The sequence below is a fragment of the Rhinoderma darwinii genome, chromosome 4 (assembly GCF_050947455.1).
Source record: "Rhinoderma darwinii isolate aRhiDar2 chromosome 4, aRhiDar2.hap1, whole genome shotgun sequence".
In the NCBI taxonomy this organism is placed as follows: Eukaryota; Metazoa; Chordata; class Amphibia; order Anura; family Rhinodermatidae; genus Rhinoderma; species Rhinoderma darwinii.
Window position 1 is genome coordinate 409,716,058 of NC_134690.1, and position 10,981 is coordinate 409,727,038.

The window sequence follows — 10,981 nt, forward strand, 5'->3', positions numbered from 1 at the left end:
CGATCATAACTGAGGAGCAACAGTAAAGAAGAAGCCCCCGATCATAACGAAGGAGGAGGAGCAACAGTCAAGAAGAAGCCCCTGATCATAACTGAAAAGGAGGAGCAACAGTGAAGAAGCCCCCGATCATAACTGAGGAGGAGGAGCAACAGTGAAGAAGAAGCCCCCGATCATAACTGAGGAGGAGGAGCAACAGTGAAGAAGAAGCCCCCGATCATAACGGAGGAGGAGCAACAGTGAAGAAGAAGCCCCCGATCATAACTGAGGAGGAGGAGCAACAGTGAAGAAGAAGCCCCCGATCATAACTGAGGAGGAGGAGCAACAGTGAAGAAGCCCCCGATCATAACTGAGGAGGAGCAACAGTAAAGAAGAAGCCCCCGATCATAACTGAGGAGGAGGAGCAACAGTAAAGAAGAAGCCCCCGATCATAACGGAGGAGGAGGAGCAACAGTGAAGAAGAAGCCCCCGATCATAATGGAGGAGGAGGAGCAACAGTGAAGAAGAAGCCCCCGATCATAACTGAGGAGGAGGAGCAACAGTGAGAAAGCTCCCGATCATAACTGAGGAGGAGGAGCAACAGTAAAGAAGAAGCGCCCGATCATAACTGAGGAGGAGGAGCAACAGTAAAGAAGCCCCCGATCATAACTGAGGAGGAGCAATAGTGAAGAAGCCCCCGATGATAACAGAGGAGGAGCAACAGTCAAGAAGAAGCCCCCGATCATAACTGAGAAGGAGGAGCAACAGTGAAGAAGAAGCCCCCGATCATAACTGAGGAGGAGCAACAGTGAAGAAGAAGCCCCCGATCATAACTGAGGAGGAGCAACAGTGAAGAAGAAGCCCCCGATCATAACGGAGGAGGAGGAGCAACAGTCAAGAAGAAGCCCCTGATCATAACTGAGGGGGAGCAACAGTGAAGAAGCCCCTGATCATAACTGAGGAGGAGCAACAGTGAAGAAGCCCCCGATCATAACGGAGAAGGAGCAACAGTAAAGAAGCCACCGATCATAACGGAGGAGGAGGAGCAACAGTAAAGAAGAAGCCACCGATCATAACGGAGGAGGGGGAGCAACAGTAAAGAAGAAGCCCCCGATCATAACGGAGGAGGAGCAACAGTCAAGAAGAAGCCCCTGATCATAACTGAAAAGGAGGAGCAACAGTGAAGAAGCCCCCGATCATAACTGAGGAGGAGAAACAGTGAAAAAGAAGCCCCCGATCATAACGGAGGAGGAGCAACAGTGAAGAAGCCCCCGATCATAACTGAGGAGGAGCAACAGTGAAGAAGCGCCCGATCATAACTGAGTAGGAGGAGCAACAGTAAAGAAGCCGCCCCCGATCATAACTGAGTAGGAGGAGCAACAGTAAAGAAGCCGCCCCCGATCATAACTGAGGAGGAGCAACAGTGAAGAAGAAGCCCCCGATCATAACTGAGGAGGAGCAACAGTGAAGAAGAAGCCCCCGATCATAACTGAGGAGGAGGAGCAACAGTAAAGAAGAAGCCCCCGATCATAACTGAGGAGGAGGAGCAACAGTAAAGAAGAAGCTGCCCCCGATCATAACTGAGGAGGAGGCGCAACAGTAAAGAAGCTGCCCCCGATCATAACTGAGGAGTAGCAACAGTGAAGAAGCCCCCGATCATAACTGAGGAGGAGAAACAGTGAAGAAGCCCCCGATCATAACGGAGGAGGAAGAGCAACAGTAAAGAAGAAGCCCCCGATCATAACTGAGGAGGAGGAGCAAAAGTCAAGAAGCCCCCGATCAAAACTGAGAAGGAGGAGCAACAGTGAAGAAGCCCCCGATCAAAACTGAGAAGGAGGAGCAACAGTGAAGAAGCCCCCGATCAAAACTGAGAAGGAGGAGCAACAGTGAAGAAGCCCCCGATCATAACTGAGGAGGAGTAACAGTGAAGAAGCCCCCGATCATAACTGAGGAGGAGCAACAGTGAAGAAGCCCCCGATCATAACGGAGGAGAAGGAGCAACAGTAAAGAAGCCACCGATCATAACGGAGGAGGAGGAGCAACAGTAAAGAAGAAGCCACCGATCATAACGGAGGAGCAACAGTAAAGAAGAAGCCCCCGATCATAACGGAGGAACAACAGTAAAGAAGAAGCCCCCGATCATAACGGAGGAGGAGGAGCAACAGTCAAGAAGAAGCCCCCGATCATAACTGAAAAGGAGGAGCAACAGTGAAGAAGCCCCCGATCATAACTGAGGAGAAGGAGCAACAGTACAGAAGCTGCCCTCGATCATAACAGAGGAGGAGCAACAGTAAAGAAGCTGCCCCCGATCATAACTGAGGAGGAGGAGCAACAGTAAAGCTGCCCCCGATCATAACGGAGGAGGAGCAACAGTAAAGAAGCAGACCCCGATGATAACTAAGGAGGAGGAGCAACAGTAAAGAAGCAGACCCAGATCATAACCGAGGAGGATGAGCAACAGTAAAGAAGCAGCCTCCGATCGTAGCTGATGAGGAGGAGCAACAGTAAAGAAGCCGCCCCCGATCATAACTGAAGAGGAGGAGCAACAGTAAAGAAGCAGCCCCCGATCATAGCGGAGGAGGAGCAACAGTAAAGATGCAGCCCCCAATCATAGCGGAGGTGGAGGATCAACAGTAAAGCAGCAGCCCCCGATCATAGCGGAGGTGGAGGATCAACAGTAAAGCAGCAGCCCCCGATCATAACTGGAGGAGAAACAGTAAAGAAGCAGCCCCCAATCATAAGTGAGGAGGAGGAGCAACAGTGAAGAAGTCCCCGATCATAAAAGAGGAGGAGCAAAAGTAAAGAAGCCGCACCCGATCACAACTGAGGAGCAACAGTGAAGAAGCAGCCCCCGATCATAACTGAGGAGCAACAGTAAAGAAGCAGCCCCCGATCATAACGGAGGAGCAACAGTAAAGCAGCAGCCCCTGATAATAACGGAGGAGCAACAGTAAAAAAGCAGCCCCCGATCATTACTGAGGAGCAACAGTAAAGAAGCAGCCCCCGATCATTACTGAGGAGCAACAGTAAAGAAGCAGCCCCCGTTCATAAGTGAGGAGGAGGAGCAACAGTGAAGAAGCAGCCCCCGATCATAACGGAGGAGGACGAGCAACAGTGAAGAAGCAGCCCCCGATCATAACGGAGGAGGACGAGCAACAGTGAAGAAGCAGCCCCCGATCATAACGGAGGAGGAGCAACAGAGAAGCCGCCCCGATCATAACTGAGGAGGAGCAACAGTAAAGAAGCAGCCCCCGATCATAACTGAGGAGCAACAGTAAAGAAGCAGCCCCCAATCATAACGGAGGAGGAGCAAAAGAGAAGCTGCCCCCGATCATAACTGAGGAGGAGGAGCAACAGTAAAGAAGCAGCCCTCGATCATAACTGAGGAGGAGCAACAGTAAAGAAGCTGCCCCCGATCATAACTGAGGAGGAGAGACAGTAAAGCAGCAGCCCTCGATCATAACTGAGGAGGAGCAACAGTAAAGAAGCTGCCCCCGATCATAACTGAGGAGGAGCAACAGTAAAGAAGCAGCCCTCGATCATAACTGAGGAGGAGCAACAGTAAAGAAGCTGCCCCCGATCATAACTGAGGAGGAGAGACAGTAAAGCAGCCCCCGATCACAACTGAGGAGCAACAGTAAAGAAGCAGCCCCCGATCATGACTGAGGAGGAGCAAGTGAAGAAGCCGCCCCCGATCATAACTGAGGAGGAGGAGCAACAGTAAAGAAGCCGCCCCCGATCATAACTGAGGAGGAGGAGCAACAGAAAAGAAGCAGCCCCCGATCATAACTGAGGTGGAGGATCAACAGTAAAGCAGCAGCCCCCGATCATAACTGAGGAGGAGAAACAGTAAAGAAGCAGCCCCCGATCTTTACTGTTAAAGCTCCTCCTTAGTTATGATCGGGGGCTGCTTCTTTACTGTTGTTCCTCCTCAGTTATGATTGGGGGCTGCTTCTTTTCTGTTGCTTCTCCTTTTCAGTTATGATCGGGGGAGCTGCTTTACTGTTGCTCCTCAGTTGTGATCGGGGACTGCTTCTTTACGGTCTCTCCTCCTCAGTTATGATCGGGGCGGCTTCTTCTGTGTTGCTCCTCCTCAGCTGTGATCGGGGGCTGCTTCTTTACTGTCTCTCCTCCTAAGTTATGATCGGGGGCTGCTGCTTTACTGTTGCTCCTCCTCCTCAGTTATGATCGGTGGCAGCATCTTTACTGTTGCTCCTCAGTTATGAAGCAGCCCCCGATCATAACTGAGGAGGAGCAACAGCAAAGAAGCTGCCCCCAATCATAACTGAGTAGGAGCAACAGTAAAGAAGCCGCCCCCGATAATAACTGAGTAGGAGCAACAGTAAAGAAGCCGCCCCCGATCATAACTGAGTAGGAGCAACAGTAAAGAAGCCGCCCCCGATCATAACTGAGGAGCAAAAGTAAAGAAGCAGCCCCCGATCATAACTGAGGAGCAACAGTAAAGAAGCAGCCCCCGATCATAACTGAGGAGCAGGAGCAACAGTAAAAAAAAGCTGCCCCCAATCATAACTGAGGAGGAGCAACAGAGAACGTCCCGATCATGACAGAGAAGAAGGAGCAACAGTAAAGCAGCAGCCCCCGATCATAACTGAGGAGCAACAGTAAAGCAGCAGCCCCCGATCATAAACTGAGGAGCAACAGTAAAGAAGCAGCCCCGATCATAACTGAGGAGGAGAGACAGTAAAAAAGCAGCGCCGATCATAACGGAGGAGGAGAGACAGTAAACAAGCAGCCCCCGATCATAACTTAGGAGGAGAGACAGTAAAAAAGCAGCGCCGATCATAACTGAGGAGGAGCGACAGTAAAGAAGCAGCCCCCGATCATAAGTGAGGAGCAGGAGCAACAGTAAAGAAGCAGCCCCCGATCATAAGTGAGGAGCAGGAGCAACAGTAAAGAAGCAGCCCCCGATCATAACTGAGGAGCAACAGTAAAGAAGCAGTCCCTGATCATAACTGAGTAGGAGCAACAGTAAAGAAGCAGCCCCCGATCATAAGTGAGGAGCAGGAGCAACAGTAAAGAAGAAGCCACCGATCATAACTGAGGAGGAGCAACAGTAAAGAAGCTGCCCCCGATCAGAACTGAGGATCAACAGTAAAGAAGCAGCCCCCGATGATAACTGAGGAGCAACAGCAAAGAAGCAGCCCCTGATCATAATTGAGGTGGAGCAACAGTAAAGAAGCTGCCCCCGATCATAACTGAGTAGGAGCAACAGTAAAGAAGCAGCCCCCGATCAGTGAGGAGCAGGAGCAACAGTAAAAAGAGCTGCCCCCGATCATAACTGAGGAGGAGCAACAGAGAAGGCCCCGATCATGACAGAGAAGAAGGAACAACAGTAAAGAAGCTGCCCCCGATCATAACGGAGGATCAACAGTAAAGAAGCAGCCCCCGATCATAACTGAGGAGGAGCAACAGTAAAGCAGCAGCCCCCGATCATAACTGAGGAGCAACAGAGAAGAAGCTGCCCCCGATCATAACTGAGGAGCAACAGAGAAGAAGCTGCCCCCGATCATAAGTGAGGAGCAGGAGCAACAGTAAAAAAAAGCTGCCCCCAATCATAACTGAGGAGGAGCAACAGAGAACGTCCCGATCATGACAGAGAAGAAGGAGCAACAGTAAAGCAGCAGCCCCCGATCATAACTGAGGAGGAGCAACACAGAAGAAGCCGCCCCCAATCATAACTGGAGGAGGAGCAACAGTAAAGCAGCAGCCCCCGATCATAACTTAGGAGGAGAGACAGTAAAGAAGCAGCCCCCGATCATAACTGAGGAGCAACAGTGAAGCAGCCCCCGATCATAACTAAGGAGGAGCAACACAGAAGAAGCCGCCCCCAATCATAACTGAGGAGGAGCAACAGTGAAGAAGCTGCCCCCGATCATAACTGAGGAGAAGGAGCAACAGTGAAGAAGCCGCCCCCGATCATAACTGAGGAGGAGGAGCAACAGTAAAGAAGCCCCGATCATAACTGAGGAGCAACAGTAAAGAAGCCGCCCCCCGATCATAACTGAGGAGGAGGAGCAACAGTGAATAAGAAGCCCCCGATCATAACTGAGGAGGAGCAACAGTGAAGAAGCCGCCCCGATCATAAATGAGGAGGAGTAACAGTGAAGAAGCCGCCCCGATCATAACTGAGGAGCAGCAACAGTGAAGAAGCCGCCCCGATCATAACTGAGGAGCAACAGTGAAGAAGCCGCCCCCGATGATAACTGAGGAAGAGCAACAGTGAAGAAGCCGCCCCCGATGATAACTGAGGAAGAGCAACAGTGAAGAAGCCGCCCCCGATGATAACTGAGGAAGAGCAACAGTGAAGAAGCCGCCCCCGATGATAACTGAGGAGGAGAAACAGTGAAGAAGCCTCCCCGATCATAACTGAGGAGGAGCAACAGTGAAGAAGCCGCCCCCGATCATAACTGAGGAGGAGGAGCAACAGTAAAGAAGCCCCCGATCATAACTGAGGAGCAACAGTAAAGAAGCCGCCCCCCGATCATAACTGAGGAGGAGGAGCAACAGTGAATAAGAAGCCCCCGATCATAACTGAGGAGGAGCAACAGTGAAGAAGCCGCCCCGATCATAAATGAGGAGGAGCAACAGTGAAGAAGCCGCCCCCGATCATAAATGAAGAGGAGCAACAGTGAAGAAGCCGCCCCCGATCATAAATGAAGAGGAGCAACAGTGAAGAAAGCCGCCCCCGATCATAACTGAGGAGCAACAGTGAAGAAGACGCCCCCGATCATAACTGAGGAAGAGCAACAGTGAAGAAGCCGCCCCGATCATAACTGAGGAAGAGCAACAGTGAAGAAGCCGCCCCGATCATAACTGAAGAGGAGCAACAGTGAAGAAGCCGCCCCCGATCATAACTGAGGAGAAGGAGCAACAGTGAAGAAGCCGCCCCCGATCATAACTGAGGAGAAGGAGCAACAGTGAAGAAGCCGCCCCCGATCATAATTGAGGAGGAGCAACAGTAAAGAAGCCACCCCCGATCATAACTGAGGAGGAGCAACAGTGAAGAAGCCGCCCCCGATCATAACTGAGGAGGAGCAACAGTGAAGAAGCCGCCCCCGATCATGACTGAGGAGGAGCAACAGTGAAGAAGCCGCACCCGATCATAACTGAGGAGGAGGAGCAACAGTGAAGAAGCCGCCTCTGATCAGGAGGAGTTAACCACACGCTGTCCACCGCCGCTACATTTCATCTCACCCGTTTATCACCTCTCCCAGTTTCATCCCGGGGACGTCATTCCCACCACTTTATCGTCTTTTCCTCAGCACAAACCCCTCTCACCATCTCGTCTTCCTTTTCGTCAATCTCCTCGTCTTCCTCCTCCTCTGTTAAGAGTCCTCTATCGCGCTCCTGCAGACGGTACAGATGCTCCTCTCTCTGCAGATCATTTGCCTCCTGCAGGTTTTTCAGCATTTGTTGGGGGAACCGGTTTGGGAAACAAATTCCAATGTGATCGACCACCGAGTTCTCCAACCAGCAGGGTCCAAGGAACAGGAGCCGGTCCGCGAGGTAATGCCTATAACAAGAAGCATCATGGGAAATGGAACCAGCAAACAAACAACAGCAGCACAGAGCATCAAAGGGAAACAGCAGCACAGAGCATCAAAGGGAAACAGCAGCACAGAGATCAAAGGGAAACAGCAGCACAGAGAATCAAAGGGAAACAGCAGCACAGAGCATCAAAGGGAATCAGCAGCACAGAGCATCAAAGGGCAACAGCAGCACAGAGCATCAAAGGGCAACATTAACTGACCTGTAAAAATGCTCAAAGGAATTGGCCAGTTCTAAATCAGACAAGAAAAGAACAAAGTCCAAGAATTGCTGGAGCTGCTCCAGGGACCGGAGATCTGAGGAAACGGCACGAACTGCAGTGATCAGCCGATCCATATAGCGAGCAAACTGCTCCGTCACCTGAAACACACAGACATCAGAGATGCAACATTCCCCAAACAGGAAGAGGGAGCCCCACCACATACAGACACCGGGGGAGACCACCCCGCGCGCAGGCACCGGGGGAGGACACCCGCGCGCAGGCACCGGGGGAGGACACCCCGCGCGCAGGCACCGGGGGAGGACACCCCGCGCGCAGGAACCGGGGGAGGACACCCCGCGCGCAGGCACCGGGGGAGGACACCCCGCGCGCAGGCACCGGGGAGGACACCCCGCGCGCAGGCACCGGGGGAGGACACCCCGCGCGCAGGCACCGGGGGAGGACACCCCACGCACAGGCACCGGGGGAGGACACCCCGCGTACAGACACCAGGGGAGGACACCACACAGACTCACGTGCAGCGCTGTCAGGAATGACAGCTGTAACATTCCCTCACAGAACCCCTGGCGTAGAGACAGTAAGAACCGCGTCTGCTGTCCAAACATCTCGTCCATGGCGCGTCTGAGAGCTCGGTACATGGAGCAAAACCGGGGAACCAGATCCACGTTATTCCAGGACATCTCCAGAAAGCGCAGCACCTGGTGGACACAATGGGAATTACACCCAGTTACATAGAGCTCTAGGATAAATCTTGACCCAGTAATGAGCGGGGGGCCAATTCCTGAGAATAACCAAGCAGCCGCTACCTGCTTCCGGACCACTCCCTGCCAGCACTGAGCGATCCCGGCCATACTGCTCCATTCAGAACCGAAGGGTCTCACAGGAGGACTGGGGGCATCCCGACTCTTTCCATCTGAGGAGAGAAGCAAACGTTACACCGCGTCACATAGAAAAGTATATTAAGACCCCCTCTCCCCTACCTTGAGACCCCTGCCCTCTATCCATCTTATACACAGACACCCTGTCCGCTCCCCCATCTCCAGCAGGTTAAGTAACTTACTGGTTTTACTGGGGGGCTTCAGACCGGCCGTGTCCAGGGGACCGGTGTCCACATGAACCAGGAGATGAGTCAGTCTGCGGACCCGAGAGTTGAAGATTTAAAGTTCGGGCTTTGGGTTGTCGAGACCCCTGAATGTTGTCCAGGTAGCGGGTAAGAAGCCAGCTGAGGGGGCTCACTCCTCCGGGGTCTGAAAGAGAGCAGGTTGTAGGGTCACTGTCCAGTCCCACAGATGACAAGTACACGGTGAGCCCTAGAGGTTCTGTACCTGCGGTGGTGATGCTCCTCACCAGGGGGGATATTAGCGCCTCCCAACAGGTCCGGCCCAGAGCCTGCGCTGCCTCATCGTCTGGCAGAAACCGATCGGCAAACTCCTGCTCGTGTGACAAGCCACGGTTTAACCTGCAAAAAGACGGAGCTGCCAATATCTGTTACCGGTGCTGGAGGGGCAGTGGTGGCGGGCACCTACCTGCTGAACAGTTGCAGTAAGCGCTCCTTCTTCTCACAGATCTCCTGCCCCCAGCTGTGAGCTCTGCTGGTGTAGAAGAGGAACGTTCTCCGGCTCAGCTGCTCCTTAAAACCGGCCAAAATGTCGGTTTCGGCCCCAAGACTTCCAGGCCGCGCACCCTCGTGTCAATGCCGCCCTGCGGGGAAACAATGCTGCATGACCGAGGCCAGAACTAGAACCGGCGCAGAAACGGGGCACCGGCGCAGAACGGGGCAGCGGCGCAGAGGCGGGGATCCAGCGCCTTACCTGCTGACACCGCTTAATCTTCACCTGAACCACCGGCCAGAAACGAGTGGCGTTCTCCAGGACTACAACGCGGGAGGCGGAGCTAGAAATGTTCACCTGACCACAGAAGAAAAACGTAAATAACGGCGAGTAGCCGGCGCCAATACAGCAACATGAAGAACGCCCCCCACAATCCCTGCAGTGTACATTATATAAAGCTGTACCCCCCCCCATACTATCCCTGCAGTGTACATTATATAAAGCTGTACCCCCCCATACTATCCCTGCAGTGTACATTATATAAAGCTGTACCCCCCCATACTATCCCTGCAGTGTACATTATATAAAGCTGTACCCCCCCATACTATCCCTGCAGTGTACATTATATAAAGCTGTACCCCCCCATACTATCCCTGCAGTGTACATTATATAAAGCTGTACCCCCCCATACTATCCCTGCAGTGTACATTATATAAAGCTGTACCCCCCCCATACTATCCCTGCAGTGTACATTATATAAAGCTGTACCCCCCCCATACTATCCCTGCAGTGTACATTATATAAAGCTGTACCCCCCCATACTATCCCTGCAGTGTACATTATATAAAGCTGTACCCCCCCCATACTATCCCCTGCAGTGTACATTATATAAACGCTGTACCCCCCCCCCACTATCCCTGCAGTGTACATTATATAAAGCTGTACCCCCCCCATACTATCCCTGCAGTGTACATTATATAAAGCTGTACCCCCCCATACTATCCCTGCAGTGTACATTATATAAAGCTGTACCCCCCCCCCCACTATCCCTGCAGTGTACATTATATAAAGCTGTACCCCCCCATACTATCCCTGCAGTGTACATTATATAAAGCTGTACCCCCCTGTAAAATTATATAAAGCTGTACCCCCCCCATACTATCCCTGCAGTGTACATTATATAAAGCTGTACCCCCCCATACTATCCCTGCAGTGTACATTATATAAAGCTGTACCCCCCCATACTATCCCTGCAGTGTACATTATATAAAGCTGTACCCCCCCATACTATCCCTGCAGTGTACATTATATAAAGCTGTACCCCCCCATACTATCCCTGCAGTGTACATTATATAAAGCTGTACCCCCCCATACTATCCCTGCAGTGTACATTATATAAAGCTGTACCCCCCATACTATCCCTGCAGTGTACATTATATAAAGCTGTACCCCCCCATACTATCCCTGCAGTGTACATTATATAAAGCTGTACCCCCCCCCATACTATCCCTGCAGTGTACATTATATAAAGCTGTACCCCCCCCATACTATCCCTGCAGTGTACATTATATAAAGCTGTACCCCCCCCTCTATCCCTGCAGTGTACATTATATAAAGCTGTACCCCCCCATACTATCCCTGCAGTGTACATTATATAAAGCCTGTA

The 10,981-nt window shown here is 52.1% G+C and overlaps 1 protein-coding gene across 1 annotated transcript in view; it reads right to left on the minus strand.

Moving 5' to 3' along the window:
* CUL9 (cullin 9) overlaps window positions 1–10,981 on the minus strand; it is an 84,592-nt gene that overhangs the window by 41,131 nt on the left and 32,480 nt on the right. Inside the window, 10 exon segments of the mRNA XM_075863775.1 lie at window positions 7,276–7,510; window positions 7,748–7,905; window positions 8,281–8,463; window positions 8,572–8,678; window positions 8,826–8,922; window positions 8,924–9,012; window positions 9,091–9,224; window positions 9,292–9,403; window positions 9,406–9,466; window positions 9,577–9,672. Coding sequence (XP_075719890.1) covers window positions 7,276–7,510; window positions 7,748–7,905; window positions 8,281–8,463; window positions 8,572–8,678; window positions 8,826–8,922; window positions 8,924–9,012; window positions 9,091–9,224; window positions 9,292–9,403; window positions 9,406–9,466; window positions 9,577–9,672 — 1,272 coding nt within the window.